The following is a 19,723-nucleotide window of genomic DNA, read 5'->3' on the forward strand; positions in this document are numbered from 1 at the left end:
GGCTCGGTGCTTCGACATTGGCGTTTTCATGAAAAGTCTAGATCCGGACAGGTTCCCTGCTGCATGTGCATGATGGAATAGATAACATCCTGGATTTGCATTGCATAGTTGAGAGTAGATAGATGGTGGTCATAAGAAATAGATCCTCTTCGATGATTCTCAATCGTTCCGACCAAAATATGATTGTAAGTGAGTGCTGACATTGAAAGTAAGGACATTCCCGCTCTTGGTTGATTCACGTACCCCTGAAATTGTGGGGTTGTGGCGCTAGAAAAGCCAAGCCACAACGACGTCACTGAAATAGTAACCAGCAAAGAAATAAATACAGAGAACCAACCTGCAGGAAAATATTTCTTTTCAACTCATACTTTCAAACATAAGAGACTGATAATTCGAATCAGTACTCAGGATGTCTTCTTCAAGCACGATCGACAATGTCAGAGCTAAGGCTACAGAAGTAGCGTCAGTAGAATTCTGAGATGCCCTTGGTTGTACAAATGTTGACTTCAAGATACAGGAAGGAGGACTTCAATAAAGCCAGAGACATGGCGACATCTGCTGCGAAATCCGGTGCTTACTTGTATCCTATCAAGGTAGGATATCATTCGCATGAACTGCTCTTCTATAGCTAACAGAAGATCAGGGCATTTTCTACTTCCTCAGTCATCGCTCCCTATGGAAGCCCCTCCTTTCAAAGTTGGTCCCAACCATGAGTTTGTCACTTGGTGTCATCGGCTTCATGTTTGTCTTCGCATATCTGCCACAACTTGCAGTGCTCGTCTTCGTCAATGGTCCTCTGGCTGCATTCACCACGATCCTTCTCACGCTCAGTGAAAGCTCTACGTTAATCAACCTAATTTCTCGAACTTTCTTGCTACAAGATGCTCTGGTTGATATATTTGATGGAGTCTTGGTAGCGAGAAGACAGACCGGTGTTCTCGCTGAAGGACGTCAATTGAAATCTGGGAACTTCAATGATCCGATTGCCAAGTTGGGGAAGCTGATCAAGTCGCCGTTTGAGAAGTTCACACCGACGGCTGTGGTTAGATACGTCATGTATCTTCCTCTAAACTTTATTCCTGTGGTTGGAACTGTTATCTTCGTGCTTTTGCAAGGACGAACGAGAGGTCGGTCAGTGCATGCGCGGGTAAGTTACCTGGACTAAATTTTCACCTCACACCGCTGATATCCGCTTAGTATTTCCAACTCAAGAAGTGGACAAATTCTGAGAGAGAAGATTGGCTAAAGGAGAACACGGCTCCTTACACAGCGTACGTTTGACGTTTCTTTCTTCAGCTCGTTCCACAATATATTCGGAACTCTCTAAAGGCGGTGGCGCAACGCCGGTGGCATTATTCAGAGGCTGGTCGGAGATTTCGTACCCCTGAACCCAGACTGCTGAATGATGTGGCTTTCGAGTCCGATTTGAGCGAGCGCCACAATTACATTGTTTGCCAGCCAGGGTCTTGACTGACTAAAAATAGATTTGGTACCGTCGCTACCCTTCTTGAGCTCATCCCTTTCGCCTCAATCCTCTTCTCCTTCACCAACACAGGTACTGTAACCTCTCACCGCAACTTTACCCTCTTATTAACCCACTTCCAGTTGGAGCCGCTCTCTGGGCTGCCGACATAGAAAGCAACAACACCCAAATGACAGAGATGTCTGATCCACGATCCCGTGGTGAAGCTAAGAAGGATGAATGAGCAGATATGCAGCCTCCCGATGTTAGACTCGACGTGTGAACCCACGTCCGATCGCAACCCTGCATTGGCCTCGCTTTGAGCTCTTGTGTAACAGAGTCGTCGGACAGCCACACCAGATCGTCACTTCCCCCAAAAATGAGTTTCTCGTACCTTTTGTTTGTTGTCTGAAGTTTTCGCAAGCATGGCGTTTAGAGAGATAGCACATGGCTGAGGCATTGGCGCATTATAATTCCATAACATGATACTGCTCCCCAAACCTATCTCAAGACCTGATGTTGAATGTGATCAAGGCGTCTTGGTGTAATGAAGTTGGCATGATCTGGCAGATTATCGGATCACAAATCCCAGATAATGCATGCACTGCATCAACGGTGAGATCTCATAAGCTACAACATGATGCCCCTGCATTAGCATAGAAGGGCTTCAAAGCTTGCCGGTCGTGAAAAGCTCAACAGAGTGAAGTCCTATGTTGAACTGCAGATTCGGCCTCTCTCCAGCTGCCGATCACCCCTTTCCCATCCGTTCTGCACCCATATGTCTCTGAATCAACCAATTAAAGATAGACGTCTACAAACAAAACTTGTTGAGGACCGGCCGCCATCCGAAGTAAACGGTGTGTTTGCAGCCGTGAAGCACGAGAGCTGTGTCACGGCTGTCATGCACAAAGGCAGCTCGCGAGTAACACGAGAGTAACTTGGAAAGTCATGATTCTTGCAACAGACTGTAAACAGAATTGAAAAACAACGCGGTGGCTTGTTGCTCGCGTTTCCAGAACAGTCATCAGCATTTTCACAGGAGCTACAAGTTAATGCAGGAACAGACGAAAGGTGCCGAAGACTGATGGAAAGCTGCATCATTGCTGGCATCGACCTGGTCTCGTCAATATTGGCACCATGCTCGTATCCTTTCTCCCCTGGCACGTTGTACCACACCAACAGAAGTCTGGAAATTCGACCAGGAAAGACACAGCACTTGCTTCAATCTAGGACAAATCTCTTCAGGATCGCCTCGATTCTGGCCTCTGCGCTCGACGTCCTGTTTGAGGGGAAATGTCCTCGTTCCTGCCATTTTCGAGTACAAACGGCTCGGGTACTTGCCCTGTACCGCAACGATGAAACGAGCATCACTTCGATGACGAAATCAGGCGAGGAATGGTGCTTTCCACTGGCTCGTTTCTGGACAGATCTGGGGAGATTGGCGGAGGAGACGAGAAGAAGTTCCTCCCCTTTCGAGTTTAAGCGGGAGAGCTCGGAACCACATTCCGAGTTAGTGACTTCTTGTCACGTATCTGCCTACCTACCTGCCTTTTCGTCCCAATTTCATATAACTTCTCGTCCCATCTCCACGTTCGTTTCTTTCAACAAACTTCTTCGATCACTCTTTGATTGAGATCGGGCGTCTCCAACCTGCGTGAGAAGTCTGGTACTAACCACAGTTTCTTCTTTCAGTCGTTATCAGGATTGCAACCTTCACATTCGTTTGTTGATATCTCTTGAACCCTTGGTCAACAGTGACAGTGAAGCCGTAAGTACATTTCATTCTTATGATTCAGTATATCCTCACCTTGGTAAAGAAGATTCTGACATGTAATCTTTCCTCCAGATTCAACATGAGAGTTAACACTCTCAATACTGGCCTCGTGTCAACTGCATGCCTCCTCGTCTTACTCCCTGGTGCACATGCTCTTCCGAAATGGCTTCAATTGAAGCGTGATGGTGATTCAGACCTGGCACCTCGTCAGAACAGCGTCTACAGCGTCTACGATCCGCCACCAATCACATATGGAGGTTACTCTTGGTTCGGATATGGCCCTGCTCCCACCCTTCCCAGTCCAATTCCATCAAGCACGTCAACTGCGTCCAATTCTGGGGAAGAGACTTCAGTTTCTTCGGCACCCTCCACTGGTAAGTTGCTGTCTACTCCTTTTCATGTGAAGTCCTGACGAGTTGTTCAGTCATTAGCCCTGCATCATCTCCAGCTACTCCTGTATACTCGAGTGGAACCACTCCAATCCTCTATACTTCAGTCTCTATTTCTGCTCCTACAGAAGTCACGAGCTCCACAACTCAGGAGACCGGGTCCATCGTCGTCATCACAGAGTCTCTCACGGTCTCGCCGATCCCTGAGTCTTCAATCACTGTAAGCACATCAGAGGTCGAGGGGACTGTTACTCCAACGCCATACACGAGCCTTCCCTCCAACTCGGAGACTTCGTCTGTTCCCTCCACGTCGAGTCTGCCTTCAAGCTATGATCCGGGCCAGTATTCTACCAATGGACAATCAACCATCTCAGCTATTGGCACGTTCACGTCCATCCAGAGCAGTCCACCGTCCAGTGTACCATCTTTGCCCGCATCGTCTGAAACCTCTTTGACGTCGAGCTTAGTCTCTTCATCAATCACCTTGGTTACTGTGACAGGGCCTCCGATATACGGCTCAACAACATCCTCGCTAGAGGCAACAAGCACCATCTTATCATTGAAGTGTAATCACAACAACTGTCTTCGACAAATGATCAAATCTTCAGCCGTGGCAGGAGACTTCTGTGCAACATATACCACGACTGTCAACACCGTGACCACAGGACTACCTGCATATGTCTCCAAATGCTCAGATTCTCCATCTGCAATTTCATCAGCCTGCTCGTGCCTAGTGACTAGCCCAGCTCAGTCAACCTCATTGCCAGCCTCATCGGTCGTGCCTAGCTCTGGGATCTCATCATCTACTGGGAGCGTACCGACTTCGTCGACTGCCGGTGGAAGTGAGACTTCATTCCCAGCTCAAAGTAGTCTTCCACTCTCCAGTTCTAGCATCTCATCACCTGTCACAAGCTCGCAGACATTATCGTCAATTGGCCAATCTGGGGCCTCATCACTGCCGGTTGAGAGCAGCATCGCATCATCCACTCAATCACTTCCGAGTTACACCATCCTGTCAAGTACTTCTCCTGCGAGTTCTCAAGGCTCATCTGGTATATTAGGACAATCTTCCTCCACACAAGTCGATACTTTGACCAGCACCATCGAAGGCACACTTTCTTCGGCCGCTCTGACAACTTCTGGCTACACTGTCACTACCTCAATCCCATACGGCACAGGATCCTCGGGTATTGTATCCTTCCCGTCGAGTTCCTCTGTCTTGTATCCTAACACCACATTCTCGGCCCCTCAAAGCAGTGGCACCTTGTCTTCGTTGTCGTCAGTCATTCCAGAGTCATCATCTTCATCCAGTGTCAGTCAGGTGTACTCCTCCGTCCCCATTTATCCAACATTGAATTCGACAAGTTCTGCAATTGGACTTACAGGAAGCGGATACTCAGTAACCGTCCAAACTACACCATCTCTCCCCAGCTACTCATTTCCCGCCGTTTCGAGCTCGTCCTCACCATCTGGAAACTCGAGTACGATAATTGCCACAGGAGCGTCGTCATCGTCAGCTATTGGCACTTATCTTTCTCTCACGTCAAGTTCCTCCATCACGTTGCCAACATCTTCTCCGATCTACCCTTTCTCCAACTCGACTTCTTCGTACGGTCCCACAGGAACCGGAGCTTCAGCATACTCTTCTGGCATCTCCACAGGAATCTCGATATACTCGTCCGGAACACCATCTAGTGGATACTCTGTCCTTACAAGCTCTTCTTCCCCAAGCGGCTTCCCGACAATCTCGTACGCTAGCTCGAGGCCGATATATACATTCTCAAATTATACCAGTCTCCCAAGTAGTACAGGTGTTTTGCCAAGCTCTTCCGTTTCCGGAGGAGGTTTAGCCTCATCGACTCCAACTTCCTCCACAGTCTCTGGCGGATCTTCATCGTATCCCTCTGTGAGCAGTGTGTCATATGGATCTGTTCCATATTCGAGTGTCGCTCAGTCGAGCTCAGCCCCATATGCACTGACCAACACGTCAAGTGTCATTCTTCCAACTGGAACAGGTAGCTCGTCAACGGTCTCCGGCGGTGTATCGATATCTGGAAGTTCTCCACCCACTTCAACTTTCAGCTTTGTCTATTCAGTCACGTTGCCCACGCCTCCTTACTCGATCTCATCGAACTCTGCACCATATCCCACATCAAATGCATCGAGCGTAGTTTTATCGACTGGAACTGGTGTACTTTCATACACCACACCCACAGGAGTATCGGGATCAAGCTCAGCGATTGGAACATTTGCTACTTCGCCAGGGTATAACTCTTCCACATCAGGACCAACAGCACCTCTGTCAACATTTACATCATACACGACCATTCTGCCATATTTCTCGGGAGTGTCGGGTGGTAGTGTCTCTCTCCCTTCGACATATGGACCGTATCCGATATCCAATTCGACAAACAGCAGCCCTACTGGTACCGGTAGTGCTCTGAGCTACACTCCTATTGGACCTATCACGAGTGTACCTGCATCAGGAGGCACAACCTTACCATCAAGCGTACCATCGACAGCTCCATACCAACAGAGCAATCAGAGCACTTCTGCAGGTCCTACTGCCCCAGGTAGTTTGCCGGTCTATTCGAGTGTCAGCCCTTTGAGTACAGGCGTGCAGTCGTTCACCGTCTCCCATGGCCCCACTTCAGTTATCGGATCTTCGTCGGCCCCATATCCAACCTACAACCAGACCTCAACCTTCTTACCTTCAGGGAGTGGCGTTTCCTCATTTTCTGCGATTGGGACATGGACAAGCGTCTCCATTCCCTCTTCAACGAGTGCCCCATATCCTACTTACGGGAATGCCACTCTTTCTGGACCTACGGGCACAGGCAGTGTAGTGTCCTCGAGTACTTCCAGTATCATCCTACTACCATACTCAGTACCGTCAAACTCATCATCGGCAGTGGGTGCCACAGGCACAGGAAGCTATGGATCTTCGACAAGCTCGGCTATTGGAACTGTGGCATCACCGTCGTCGTCGGCTCCGTATGCAACACCATCAAACACAACAACAAGTATTGGATCGACAGGGTCTGCTTCAGTTCCCATCTATAGCAGTCTACCTGTCTATAGTAGCGTGCCAATCAGCTCGTCTTCTTCTGCTCCTTACAGTATCCCTTTCAATACGACATCGGTGATTTATCCGACCGGCACGGGGAGTTATGGATCTTCCACAAGTTCTGCAATTGGTATTGCAATTTCGCTCACTTCCTCAGCACCGTACGGTATCCCTTCGAATACGACGTCGCTCTATGGCCCCACAGGAACCATCAGCTCTGCGTCACTTCCCACGTATGGTAGTGTCTCGTTGAGCTCTTCATCTTCCGCTCCATATGGTACTTCCAACACGACGTCTGTGTATTATCCCACCAGCACAGGAAGTTCCACAAGTTCTGCAATTGGAATCGCGGTTTCGCCATCATCGTCGGCAAGTTACACTCTCTCATCCAACTCAACAAGTGTACCTTCCATCACGAGCAGTGCATATCCAAGCTCGTCTGCATCGACCCAGGGCATTACTGGACCAGCAACATATTCATCGACTTCATCATCCGTGCCTCTGGACACATGCACTGAAGAGCATTACACTGTCTCATCGACCACCCAAGGTAAGGCCGGCATAGTGCATTCAAAGTAACACTGACTGACATCGTGTAGCATCGTCAAGTAGCTTGTCAAGCGTGTCTTCCGTCCCTTCAACTTTCGCTACGTCGACAAGCTCGATTGGAAACCTCTCTGCCAGCTACTCTCTACCATCTACGCCGAGTATCCTAGCGAGCACCCTGGACTCTGGAACGGAGACATCGATCACATCTGGACCAAGTTCAAGCACTCCCACTCCAGGTTACTACAACCCCCCGCCATCATCGAGCTTCGTCAGCAGCTCTCTGAATTCGGGAACTGAGACGTCTGTTGATCCTGGCCTCAGTTCAAGCACTTCAGCTCCAGTCGTTTATCCCAAACCAACGTTGAATCCTTATGGAGGTTCTGCACACGAGCATGACAAGCATAACGAGCACGAGTCCGAACGTCAACACCATGACCACAAGTTGGGAGGCACTCGACACGACCGAGGAGGCCGAAGATGGCTTTGGTGAACATTGATCTTATCACACACAACACATTTCGCTTCTAAACTTGCTGTCAATTGCTTATAAGACATACTCACATGTCCATTTTTTGCTACCAAATTCTTTCCTATGTTCAGATATGATGGAATGAATGCCTCTAAGGGCATACTTGAATTATGAGGACTCGTAAAAGCTGGGTTGAACAATCATGACAGATGAAAGTAATTGCTGTAGCTGAGTACGATCCTTGTCAAGAAATAATAATTCGTCCTCTCCTTACATTCCAATTTCTGCTGTGATGTCTCGAGATGAAGTGACAAGAATCCGAACGCCACCTCCTTTCCAGGGTCCTGGAGCTAGGCGCTCAGTCGGGGAATTAAGCTGCTAGGCGAGAACACCAAAATTCAAAGTGCTGCAGAAGGTATTTCTCAGCGCACCACGATCTGAAGTTTAAATTGTCTTCTAGATATCTTGAAAAATACTCAATAGCTTATATGATGTAAAATTCTTATATTGTTTATCAGATTTTGTGTTAGAAATATTGCAAATTCCCCAAACTTAGTTCACTTCGCCAAATCGGCACCTTATTTCCCCGACTGAGAGCTAGGGTTGGATTATTGACGCCGATAAGGCTATACCTCGGCACAGCCTGAGACATATCCAACCACAACGACGACCCTTCTCTTACTTCCTACAAACATCTTCTTGATCTCATCCACGGAGTAACTTCGCATTGGAACTAGCAATATGACAGAACTCACGAAAAAGAGCGTTCTAATTACAGGGTGAAATTCAATCTAACTCGATACCCCACGAACAAATTGCTGACTCTGTCCCAAGATGCTCACCAGGCGGCATTGGCCATGCTCTAGCCCTCGAATTCCACTCAAAAGGTCAGTCACCTCTTCCAAAAAGAAACGTTTCTAAAATTTGAACACAGGACTACACGTCATAGCCACAGCCCGAGACAAAGTCGTGTTAAAAGACCTCGAGGATCTCGGGATGACAATCCTAAGCCTGGACGTCACGAGCAAAGCCAGTACCCTCGAAGCGAAAATGGCCGTTGAGAAACTGACAGGCGGAGGACTAGATATTCTAGTCAACAATGCGTACTCCCTCCCTCCTTTCCACCTCCTTCTCGATCAAACCTCTGATAGAAATGAACAGAGGACGTAACTGCACGATGCCCGCCCTAGACGTAGACGTCACCGACGCACGCGCCTGTTTCGAAACAAACCTCTTCTCCATAATCCAGCTAACGCAAACTTTCACTCCCCTCCTCATCGCCTCCAAAGGCCTAATCCTAAACATCGGATCCATAGCCGCCATCGTACCATATGTTTTTGGCTCCGTGTACAACGCTTCCAAAGCAGCGCTGCACGCGTTCTCGAATACGCTGAGATTAGAGCTAGAACCGTTCGATGTCAGGGTCCTGGTCGTGGTCACGGGGGGAGTCAAGAGTCGCATTGCAAGGACGGAGAGGGTGTTGCCGGAGGGGAGTCTGTATGTGGATATTGAGGATAGTTTTCAGAGGCGCGTGAAGCATAGTCAGGAGGGGGCGATGCCGGCGGAGGTTTATGCCAGGGGGGTCGTGAGGGAGGCGTTGAAGGGAAGAACGAAGAAGCAGGTTTGGAGGGGGAATAAGAGTGGGCTCGTTTGGTGGGTGTGGAATTTTCTTGGGGGTTGGGTTTTTGATTTGGTCGTGCCGGGGATGTTTGGGTTGGATCGGTTGAGGAGGATTGTCAAGGAGAGGGTGGTGGGCAAGTAAAATTCATGGGGTGATTTTTGTGGTGAGGAAGTGAGAGCTTGAGGAACCATACTGCGGAGAGAACAAGTTGACGAGAATTGGCGGTTTACAAGATAGATTCACATTGCTGATCTGTACGCTATAGCTAATGCAAAGCAAAATAAATGTTGTATCACTAATCAGTAAACGACTACTTTGATGCAATATAAACCCCCTAAACAAATACAGTGACCTATGACCAATTGCTTTACTGAAAGACAGAAGCTCCAAAAATAAGTTAACAGTAAAAAAAAGTGTAGCTGGTACCGGTGCTGTATAGAGTAACAGCACCGGTACCAGCTAATTAGCCTCTCTAGGAGTCGAACCTAGATGAATCCCCATGTACAGCATACACAAGAACTTGTTACCGCCAACAGAGACCTGTCTTACACCCTACCATGCTCAAACATTAACATCTTTGAGATTTGAACTCAAGTCACCCATTTTCCACATTGGAGATAGGTATGCTACCACTGCACTAAGAAGTCTTTGGTTGGATGATTGGTTGGGAGGGAAAGTGCTTAGTTGCGGTTATGAGTTCGGGCAGGAAATGGGGGTCGTCGTCGAGAATGTTTGGTGGGTGGAAGGGGGGGCTTTGTGGTGGTGCAGGGTTGTGAGAAGGAGATGTTTGTGTGTTTTGTGATCCATCGTGGCTCATATTTGGACTCATTGTAATTAAAGGATAGGGAACATATATATATACGTATTTTGACCTCTGTCGAAAACAGACATAGGCTGTATTGCACTGAAAGAGGGCAAACTTAATAGCATCATTTCAATGTCCGACTTTGTTTCCTAACATATCAAGCCGAAATTGTCGGTCCTAAGGACAGGAGTCTAGTGTCTGACTCTGTGTTTCAACACACTTATTAAGCCCAGGTTGTCGGTCCCAAGAACAAGGATCCTAATGTCTGACTTTGTTTTCTGACATAATAACTCCAAAATATTAAACTTGGGAACGAGAGTCTTAATGTCCGACTTTGTTTCTTAACACATAATACGCCCAAATTGTCGGTCCTAAGAATAGGAATCCCAATTTCTGACTCTATATTCTAACATATCAAGCTTAAATTGTCGGTCCTGAAAACAAGAATCCATACTTCTTTTTCAAAACCGTGATATCAATGACTTCTTGCTAGCTGGTTAAGCGAAATTCAGAAAGGGGGAATTTCACTCGAGCTCATGACAACCTGCGATACAGATACTTAGGCACTGAGCAGGGCTATTCGAAATAGCGTCTAGATACTTTGTATCCAACTTCCAACTTGCGTAACACAGGTACAAATCAACACAATGCTCCCCGTTCAATCGGTATCACCCACGTGACTCAGGGGCCGTTATCGCTAACAGCTGCAGAACCACAAATCAAACAAACGAAGTACTATCACTTCTCACTTCTCACTCATCCTCCTAAAGCTAACACACCTCATGATGCTCCAGCCACGAAATCTTCCTAAACTCTCCGTCTTCCTGGCTCTAATCATCACCTCGGCACTCGCCACAGCCCCCACTCTCTACTGCGTCTCCCCCTCGTCCCACATCACGACCCTCAACACCTCCCTCCCCCACGCAAAATGCATCCGTGTACAAAACGGCGTCTTCACAGAAATACTGACCTCGATCCCTAACGAGAAAGACATCACTTATCTGCCCGGCTATATCATACCGGGTATCATCGAATCGCACGGCCATATCCTGCAATATGGCGAGATGCTCGAATCCGTTTCCCTATACGACGCGAAGAGTATGGAGGAGGTGAGGGTTCGGATTAGGGAATTCCTAAGCAGGCATGAAGGGGAGGGATATGGGACGAGAGATAAGTGGGTTCGAGGTATTGGGTGGGATCAAAAGTATTTTGGGGGCGTGATGCCTACTGCTGTGACTTTCCCCTCTAAATCTCTTCCGAAATCTATATTAACCCATATCTTAGGAAGAACTAGCAATCGATCCCGAGCTCTCGGATCTGTACATCATGCTCGATAGAGTAGACGTCCACTGCGTCTTGACTTCCCAAAAAGTCCTTGATCTGCTCCCTGACCCATTACCAGAAGCTCCACCAGGCGGAGTCATCATCACAGATCCAGGTCCAGGAGTCTTTTGTGATAATGCGATGGATAGTATCATCTTCCCGCTCGCACCAAAACCAGATGTCGCGCAGAAGACGAGATGGTTCAAATCCGCGATGGTGGAGCTGAATAAAGTGGGTATTATCGGGGTTGGAGACGCGGGTATGAGACCTGATGATGTGAGGATTCTGGAGGGGATGGCGGAGAAGGGGGAGATGAGTGTTAGGGTTAACGTTATGCTTGAGTGTGCGGAGAGGAATACGTTTTGTCCGGAGGAGACGGGGAGTTTGAAATTACTTGCTGCTCCGGATGGGTTGGGGGAGCATATGTTGATGTTGGGAGGAGTGAAACTGTTTGCTGATGGGGCATTGGGAAGTTGGGGCGCGGCATTACTGGAGCCGTATTCGGATAAGGACGAGACGAGTGGGACGATGTTGATTAATGAGACGGAGTTGACGAGTGTAGTCAAGAAGGTGAGGTTTCCCTCCATATACAAAACTAGGTACTATACTTACTAGAGCAGTGGTTCGACGCAGGATTCCAAGTCAACGTCCACGCAATCGGAGACCGAGCAAACCGAGCCGCAGTCGACGCCTTCGAAAACGTCCTCGGAAAAGACTGCACAGGTTGTAACGAAGCACGAAGATTACGAATCGAACATGCTCAAATCATCGTCCGTCTCCTCTTCCCCGCCCTTATACTCTCACTAAAAATCCCCAGCATCCAGAAGACCAAAAACGCATTGCCAAAATGGGTATAATCCCCAGCATCCAAGTAAATCTCCCATCCAACCACCCTCACCACTCACTCTACCCAAACTAATAACCCACAAAGCCAACCCACGCAACATCAGACATGTCCTATGCCCTCTCCCGTCTCGGCGCCAATCGGCTCTCCCACTCCGCCTACAGGATGCACTCCCTCTTCCCCCTTTCCACCCCAAATTCCAAAACCGGATCCTATCCCGGCCCAGTCCTCGGCTCCGACTTCCCCGTCGAACCACCAAACCCCTTCCACGGCATGTACGCAGCCGTGACTCGCTTGAATCCGGCCACAGGAAGTAGTCCAGATGGTGAAAAGGGCTGGTATATGGAGGAGGCGCTGAGCGTGGAGCAAGCGTTGGTGGGGTTCACGCGGAATGCGGCGTATGGGTGGTTTCGGGAGGGGGAGATGGGGAGTATCGCTGTGGGGAGGTGGGCGGATTGGGTGGTTGTTGATAGGGATTTGTTGGCGGAGGGGGATGGGAGTGGGAGGGGGTTGAGGGATGTGGTGGTTTGGGAGACGTGGGTTGGTGGGAGGAGGGTTTGGGGGGTGGGCGATGAGGCTGTTGGAGATGGGGAGGAGGAGGGAGGGGATGGGAAGGACGAGCTTTAGAGTTCCGTGTTGCTAGATGAGAGATGATAGAACATTAGAGTTTGTGAGAATTTATATCTTGCTTTATGTCTGGCTACGCTGTTAGGTTGCTATCTCCATGCTTTCTCAAGAAAGTGAGGACTCACGAAACCAAGAATGCTCCATTCTGCTTGTCTAGCACATCGACGCACATCTCACTCTCACCACTTGTCCCAGACTTTCATCTCACATATCGTCATTTCATTATCATTAGATCCCCACCCCTACTGATAATAACAATACTCCTCCAAACACGCCGTACATCCACTCGCCAACGTCTCCCCGGTCTTCATCATAATAGCACACCCCAAACACGTCGCCCAACCATCCTTTCCCCCTTGCTCCGCAATCGCATTCCCATTCGTAACCATCTCATCCTGTTCTGTCTCACTATACTCCAACTGAGACGTCGACACCCCACTATCAAACGTAAAATTATAATTCGGTAGATAGACTATCGTAATCTTGCTCGTATCATTGCATCCAAAGAACGTAGCGCGAGTATTCAAGCCTTCTGAGATGAAAGTTTCGACTGAGGGGATGAAGGGCATTAGTGTTAAGTTATGGTTGAAAGATTGGACGTATGTCGTTAAGATTTCCGAACCATTGGGGTAATTCGTCGAGGTATCGGCTGAATTGTCGTTTACGAGGATAACGGAGATATTCCTCGCTGGCTGCAGGAATGGGAAAATGGGGTTATTCTGCAAAGCTTCGCCGCCGTCGACGAGACTGAGGTGGTCTTGAGCAGAGACGTTGTTGGCGATGTTTGATACGGCGGTGGAGGAGATGTAGTCGTAGAAGGGGTTGGGGTAGGTGGCGTAGAGATCAGAGGTTGTGACTTCGTGGACCCGGTTGAGGATTGCGGCGAGGTCGTCGTAGATGTCGGTGCTTGAGTCTGACAACGAATTAGCATAGTAAAACATCGAAACGAAAGTGGGGGCTTTTGGGGCCGGGAGCTGTCTCAAAAGCTCTCGTTTGCAATGTCTCGGCTCTGCCCGGCTCCCAGCTTCCAGAACCCTCATACAAGAAAACAGTAAATTAATATAGGGATTTGACATACTTTCAGCTGTTGGGACACTGAGACAGAGCTCGTTGAATAAGGTACTGGAAGTGCCGAGGACGTAGCCTAGATTGTCGTAATTGGTGGTACAGAGGCCTGTGGGTTTGCCTTCGCTCATTGAGGTCCCGAGATAATGGGTTTGAACGAAGGCGCTCACGTCACTGTCCCAACTTCCAAATTCATAAGGACTGAATTCATATGTTGTGGCGTTGGGTCCGGGTAGGCATTGTCCTTCCCAGACTTTAACTCCAAGAGAGGTGATGACTGGAAACGGAACGGCGTGAGATGTGAAGTTTGAAAATCCCGTGATTGATGACAACGTTGTTGATACTCCGCCATCTGTCCCGTCGAGCAGCTGATAGGAAAGCAGTCTTCCCCACGGGTCAGTCAATGTGACATCGTAGCCTGCAGCATCCTTTTCCGCAATATCAGAAACGACTTCGACGTAGGCTACAGATGCGAGTAAGAAGTCTGGATCTAAGAGACTGTCTCTGAATGCTTCGTGCCATAGATTCTCCTTGAGATAAGAAACCGTAGGATAGTTGTTCCCAGCGATTGAGGACAACAACCAAGCTCCTCCCGATAGACCAGCTTGGTAAGTCATTGCTTGGTAGAGACCGCTTGTGGTCCCATTGCTGTCTCGATCATCGAGAGCTTGAATTACACCAGCTCCAGAAAGGAGAGATCTGTATCCACCTCCACTGGTCGTTATCGCAACCTATCTGCATCAGTAATGCCTTCAGAAAAGATCATATATATCTACCGTGGGCAAATTATCCGTCCCAAAACCAGAATCCGTCTTCGCCAGCCATGCTTTCAAGGCAACATCGGCAACCGCTTTCCTGGCCACTCTGTACGTCTCCTCATCATCCGAAAGACCGTTTGCAGCTCGAACAATCGAAGTGATCGGACATATCTCTTTCTGCGGTGCATATGAAGCGAAAACCGGAACTACAGAAAACACAGCCGACAAAAGAAGCGGGCCCAACATCTCCAGATATGCAAGAATCGAAACGGGATGCAACAGAACAGAAGTGAAATGGAAGTCTGGGATCTTAAGAACCAAACGAGCGGGAAGTGGATCCACGGTAGGAGATAGACCTACACATTCAGAACTCCATCCCGAGGAAGCCAGCCTCATTGATATACACTCTCCACCTTCATTTCGACTTTGCCATCCATGGCAAATCTGCCCCTCACCTGCAAGGGCGGGCAGTGCTCCGAATACTGTAGCATATCAACCTGCACTCCAACTCCGCCTCCCGAACGATAGCAGATCGCACGTGCGATTGGGTAAGTGTGCATCGGGACTTGATGACGCCAGCCCAGTAACGCAGACCTGAAGCCGTCGATCTCAGACGGCTTCTTGAATGCTGATCACCTATCAACGATGCATGCCAAGGAGACAGCCAGTAGGAGGCACACGTGCATCAGATCCGGAACCAGGAAAAAAACAGGATAGATGCGTATGCATCCATCCATCCATCCCATCCCATCGCTAGGCGCCGTCGCAAATATGGGCGGGATGCCGAGGTGGTGGCGGACTTGTCTACTGGATTAGGTTTCTCTCTCTGGACTAGCTTTGGCCTTCTGTAAATAGGTTCTGCTCCGATGTTGTGCTGTGACAAGCTTTTTCATCGGGGATGATGGAGATGGTTTTGAAGTTTGTGATCGAGATGTGAACCGGGTTTGAGAATTTGATGTCGGTATTCTGAGGGTGGCGGTTGTGGCTTGAAGAATGATGAAAATATTCATATAGATATTTGAGGGTGTGCATTTAGAAGCATTCTTGGTGAACGGGAAATCCTAGAGTGAATATTGGGGGTGTCTGTAGCCGCTTTTACCGAGTGCCGTACATCTAGATGGCTCTCCATCGGTGAATTTCGTGGCCGATTTTGCGACAAGGCCCAAATTCACAAAATGTAAAGTATTACGTATAACAATTTAATTTTATATTTAATTTTTTTTAATGAGAACGTAGAATAGCTTCTTGATAAGTCAGAACTTGAATTCAATTAGAAACGGACAATGCACTAGTGTGCAATGCTAGAATTGGTACGGGACATTTCAGTGTTCTCGAATACCAAAATCGGCTAGGATTTTCACAGATGGAGAGTCTGGTAAATGCTTCGGAGATAACTGTTCTTAAGTTGCTCACTTCAAGTAAGGCACATTGGAGGCGCAGACTACAGTACAGATCTCCAAGCAGGCATACATTTTAAACTTCGCGATGTGCAACAAAAGCCTATTTTTTGTGATGGTCTCGCCTTCACCAACAAAATGCGCATGTAACGCTCACAGCGCGAATATCTGATTGTGACAACGGATTCCGGACATTGATCCCGCGATCTGACGACAGTCAAAAGTCTGTTTGAATTCAAAAGTTGTATCGAAAAGTGAGCACAGAGCATGATATAAGTGGAAAGTATGCATTATTCTTTTTCCCATTCGACTGGCTATAGTGGCCCTAAGATTCGGAAAGACCTCGCCGATCATGCTATGCAATAGAACGCCAGACCATGCAGTGATACCTCCTCGATCCATTTACAAGACCCGATATTCCTTCCAAATCTGAAACTTCCACAACCAACATTCTTTTCAAGTACTCCACAAGTCAATCCATACATATCCTGTACGATAATCTGCACATTTCGCTGCTGTCAACTATCATTTTCGTGTCGTCATAAATCATCGTATGAAAAGGACCAAACAAGGATATGAGAGGCAAACACGCTCTCAGATAACTCAGTCGTCTTCCTCGTCCTCCTCCTCCACAGGAGCAGGAGTTCTTCTCTCATTTCTTCGCTTCGGTCTCCTGTGCCTCGAGCTGCTGATGTTGCTAGCCGAGTCATCAGGTGCGATCTCACTCATCTCGTCTCCATTCTCCCAATCGCTCTCGCTCATAACCTCAGTGCCATCTCCCCATGCTTGTCTTTCATAACCAGGACCCATACCATAACCATATTGTGGTCCAGGTGTACCAGAGCTGAGGATATCAGGGAAGCTAGTTCGTCGGTTCTGCAAGGACATTGAAAGACCGGCACCGCGTTCTCGAAGTGCACGTCTAACAACCTCAGCCTTGCGATGTAGACCCTCAAATGCATCTTCTAGTGCCTCCATTCCAAGATAGATCTCGCGCTCGACTTCAGCTAAGACCTGAATCTCGGTTTCTTCATCATTGGAAACTGGTTGACGAATTTGTGCAAATGGGGTTGGGCCTCGAGATTGAAAGCCACCTAATCCCATGGATGGGGAGAAAGTCTGATTACGGAAGGCCCCAAAGGGTGTGGTAGTCCTCGATCCAGGACCGGGTCGCATACCAGCCATGCCCACGCCTGGTGACATCGCACCGCGATATGGGATACCGCCCATACTACTCATACCATTCAATGGGGTTGGCCCACGAGACGGAGCTGGCGATGGATTGGTGGATTCGGATTCAGCTCCTGACCACAAGAACCCATCGAAGCGACCAGATGTAAGAATCTCCCATTCAGACTGGTTGATGCTAGACAGGGTGGCAAGGAGGTTGTGTAAATTAGGATGCTTCAGCAAATAGATAGCAGCCTCAGGATCTCTGGGTGGTTGCTGCAATTTGTAGAGTCTCTGTATTGAGTGCACAGTCTTGACCATGAATTCAGAACGAGGCTTTCGGGTTGCAGGTGGTGCTCGGACAGGTTGCAAGATGTTGGAACCGGACACCAGTGCATTGAAGATTGGCTGATCTTGCTGATCGAGATGAGTCAGGATGGCGAAAGAGAGTGTCTCATCATCGACTTCTTGAGGAGGAGTGGCTGCTGTCTGAGGGCAGCTGGAAAGCCATCGGTCAACGGCGGCCTTCTTCTTGATATTCTGGGCCAGATAATGCTCTCGGAACTCTTCAGCCACATCTGGATCGATCTTCGTAGGTGATCCAGGTCTGATGATATTCTCAGTCGACTGTGAGATACCAAGACCTGCAAGATCCTCTCCAGCCTTGACCCCAAGGGTAGCAAAGTCAAAGGCCGGCCAAACAGGCAATTCACGTCGACCACTAACCCATTCTAGCACTTCGCCCCAACCTAGTCCCCTGCTACCTTCATGAACAGAGAGATCTGGATGCTCGCACATGACACATGTGCAACCTTCGGATGACAAGTCTCGATTGAAGACATTCTCCAATCGATCAAGAAGTCTCCTAGCAACTGAGCGATAACCTGTAGCCACTGCAAGCGAACCATTTTTCCCAATGACAGTCTCATATTGATCCAGCACATTGAAGAATGGACCGAAAATCTTCTCAATTTCAGATGGCACAGGTGTAGCTTCCCTAGACTGGATATTTTGTAGTGGAAGTGCTGGTGAGATCAAATTCTTCGATACCGGTCTCAGCAACCCACCATTTTGCATCAGATAATCGACACGGGGTATGCTGATTGGTACAGGAGGTGGAGGTGGTGGTGGGGGTTGTGGAGAGTCGTATGCAGTTGATTCTGCTTCAGATTGTGGTTCGAAGTGAATGAATGGCGACGGGGACGGCTTCACACTTGGTGGAGGAGGTATAAACGACGGTGCTTGTGTAGGCGTTCTGGGAGACGAGTCTTGTGCAGAAGCAGGAGATGAACCTGTTTCCAAGTAGGGTGGTTCTGGTGCTTCACGCTTTGGTGCAACTGATGTGACATTGGAATCGACACCGGAGCTAAGAACCGAATCTTTGACAAGATTATCTGTAGATGATCCATCGCGTGGGAATTTTGGTGACTTGATCGCAGTGCTAGCCCTCGATGAATTCTTAGACTTCATAGAGAGTCTGGATCGATCATCCCTGTCCCTAGTAAATGTCCTCCTAACTCCTGAAGTACGAGAACTTGGTCTCTCCTCCTCTACATCTTCTTGTACTCTGGTCATTCTTGTGGGTGTGGCCTTCCTCTGCTGTGACAAGTCCGTCTCCGGAGGGCTAGGTGGTCTGCCATCCTTGGGAACAGTAGCTCCTTGAGGAGGGATGTTTTCTGCAGATCTCGTCCTGGCTTTCTCCTCTTCTCCAACGTCTGTCGACTCAGGTGTATATGGACTCTTCACATCCTTTGTTGGCAATCTGACATCGTCCCTACTATTCACTGCCTCCTTGCTATGAGCTTTGTTGAAGCTTGGGTAAGGCAAGCTGCTTCGTGACGTCGCGCCAGGGGCTGAAGCGGTGCGCGAGAGTTCAGGAACTAGATCTGCCATAGATGTAGATGGCTCGGAATCTCTGTCCTTCTCTGCGTCCCTATCCTTATCCTTTCGGCGACGGTGTGATGATCTGACAGGCTCACCAGTCTCGGGGTCGATTATCTTCGGTCGCGAACTTCTCGACGACCTATGGGTTCGATTTGGGTCTTTCTCTCTCTTCTCACGATGTCTCTTCTCACTTGGCCTCTCCTCTACCACCTCGTCGTGGTCTTTATATGCCATCTTGCTGTTTGGTGAGCTCAGATCGGTTGGCGCTTAGAGGGTCGAGCTGGCTGGTTGCAAGATTCCAAGTGGCATGTGGGACAGAATCGACGGCGGTGTGCTGAAAATTGTGAAGAAGCTACGCAATAGCTTGTGATGGCATCGGCTCATCAAGGGGAAAAAGCGATGGCAAGCAAGGAGATCGTTGTTGTTCGAAAGGCAGTTGTGGGTCGTACCTCGAGGTTGATGTGTTGTGAAAGGGTGATTCGCTGTTAGACAAGGATTCGCTTGGCCGTGATGGTAATG

At 48.6% G+C, this 19,723-nt stretch overlaps 6 protein-coding genes and 1 non-coding gene across 7 annotated transcripts; 3 read left to right on the forward strand and 4 right to left on the reverse strand.

Annotated features, from left to right (window-relative positions):
• Nucleotides 1-638: 638 nt before the first annotated feature.
• LY89DRAFT_686837 (uncharacterized protein) lies at nucleotides 639-1,960 on the forward strand. The gene is made up of 4 exons (XM_018215374.1): nucleotides 639-1,147; nucleotides 1,198-1,271; nucleotides 1,485-1,555; nucleotides 1,606-1,960. The coding sequence occupies exons 1-4, from the start codon at nucleotides 710-712 to the stop codon at nucleotides 1,704-1,706; spliced, it is 684 nt and encodes a 227-aa protein (XP_018068708.1). The 5' UTR covers nucleotides 639-709; the 3' UTR covers nucleotides 1,707-1,960.
• Nucleotides 1,961-8,188: 6,228 nt separating this feature from the next.
• LY89DRAFT_650108 (short chain dehydrogenase/reductase-like protein) lies at nucleotides 8,189-9,625 on the forward strand. The gene is made up of 4 exons (XM_018212093.1): nucleotides 8,189-8,489; nucleotides 8,545-8,597; nucleotides 8,645-8,813; nucleotides 8,872-9,625. Exons 1-4 carry the CDS (start codon nucleotides 8,452-8,454, stop codon nucleotides 9,470-9,472), a joined length of 861 nt encoding a protein of 286 aa, XP_018068709.1. The 5' UTR covers nucleotides 8,189-8,451; the 3' UTR covers nucleotides 9,473-9,625.
• Nucleotides 9,626-9,830: 205 nt separating this feature from the next.
• Nucleotides 9,831-12,930, forward strand: LY89DRAFT_708723 (uncharacterized protein; the record flags this gene model as incomplete). The annotated part of the gene is made up of 6 exons (XM_018217703.1): nucleotides 9,831-10,116; nucleotides 10,995-11,368; nucleotides 11,421-12,029; nucleotides 12,080-12,229; nucleotides 12,277-12,330; nucleotides 12,391-12,930. The coding sequence occupies 6 exons, from the start codon at nucleotides 9,831-9,833 to the stop codon at nucleotides 12,928-12,930; spliced, it is 2,013 nt and encodes a 670-aa protein (XP_018068710.1).
• LY89DRAFT_t50 lies at nucleotides 9,901-9,978 on the reverse strand. The gene has a single exon. It is a non-coding gene; the product is annotated as a tRNA-Trp (tRNA).
• A 242-nt stretch (nucleotides 12,931-13,172) lies between the features above and the next one.
• LY89DRAFT_736403 (lysophospholipase) lies at nucleotides 13,173-14,999 on the reverse strand (the record flags this gene model as incomplete). The annotated part of the gene is made up of 3 exons (XM_018220116.1): nucleotides 13,173-13,843; nucleotides 14,009-14,726; nucleotides 14,772-14,999. The coding sequence occupies 3 exons, from the start codon at nucleotides 14,997-14,999 to the stop codon at nucleotides 13,173-13,175; spliced, it is 1,617 nt and encodes a 538-aa protein (XP_018068711.1).
• A 1,252-nt stretch (nucleotides 15,000-16,251) lies between these two features.
• LY89DRAFT_136730 (uncharacterized protein) lies at nucleotides 16,252-16,653 on the reverse strand. The gene has a single exon (XM_018205279.1). It carries the CDS (start codon nucleotides 16,550-16,552, stop codon nucleotides 16,304-16,306), a length of 249 nt encoding a protein of 82 aa, XP_018068712.1. The 5' UTR covers nucleotides 16,553-16,653; the 3' UTR covers nucleotides 16,252-16,303.
• A 400-nt stretch (nucleotides 16,654-17,053) lies between these two features.
• LY89DRAFT_538783 (uncharacterized protein) lies at nucleotides 17,054-19,438 on the reverse strand (the record flags this gene model as incomplete). The annotated part of the gene is made up of 1 exon (XM_018208135.1): nucleotides 17,054-19,438. A coding segment is annotated over one exon (2,385 nt), but the record flags the coding sequence as incomplete, so codon positions are not given.
• Between the last annotated feature and the right edge of the window lie 285 nt (nucleotides 19,439-19,723).

This window comes from Mollisia scopiformis, assembly GCF_001500285.1.
Source record: "Mollisia scopiformis unplaced genomic scaffold LY89scaffold_17, whole genome shotgun sequence".
NCBI lineage: Eukaryota > Fungi > Ascomycota > Leotiomycetes > Helotiales > Mollisiaceae > Mollisia > Mollisia scopiformis.

Coding starts and splice junctions, on each gene's coding strand:
- LY89DRAFT_686837 (XM_018215374.1), top strand. CDS start 710: ATGAGTTTGTCACTTGGTGTCATCGGCTTCATGTTTGTCTTCGCATAT. Junction 1,148..1,197: donor GTCGGTCAGTGCATGCGCGG/GTAAGTTACCTG, acceptor ATATCCGCTTAG/TATTTCCAACTCAAGAAGTG. Junction 1,556..1,605: donor CTTCTCCTTCACCAACACAG/GTACTGTAACCT, acceptor ACCCACTTCCAG/TTGGAGCCGCTCTCTGGGCT.
- LY89DRAFT_650108 (XM_018212093.1), top strand. CDS start 8,452: ATGACAGAACTCACGAAAAAGAGCGTTCTAATTACAGG. Junction 8,490..8,544: donor AAGAGCGTTCTAATTACAGG/GTGAAATTCAAT, acceptor CTCTGTCCCAAG/ATGCTCACCAGGCGGCATTG. Junction 8,814..8,871: donor GATATTCTAGTCAACAATGC/GTACTCCCTCCC, acceptor AGAAATGAACAG/AGGACGTAACTGCACGATGC.
- LY89DRAFT_136730 (XM_018205279.1), bottom strand. CDS start 16,552: ATGGATCGAGGAGGTATCACTGCATGGTCTGGCGTTCTATTGCATAGC.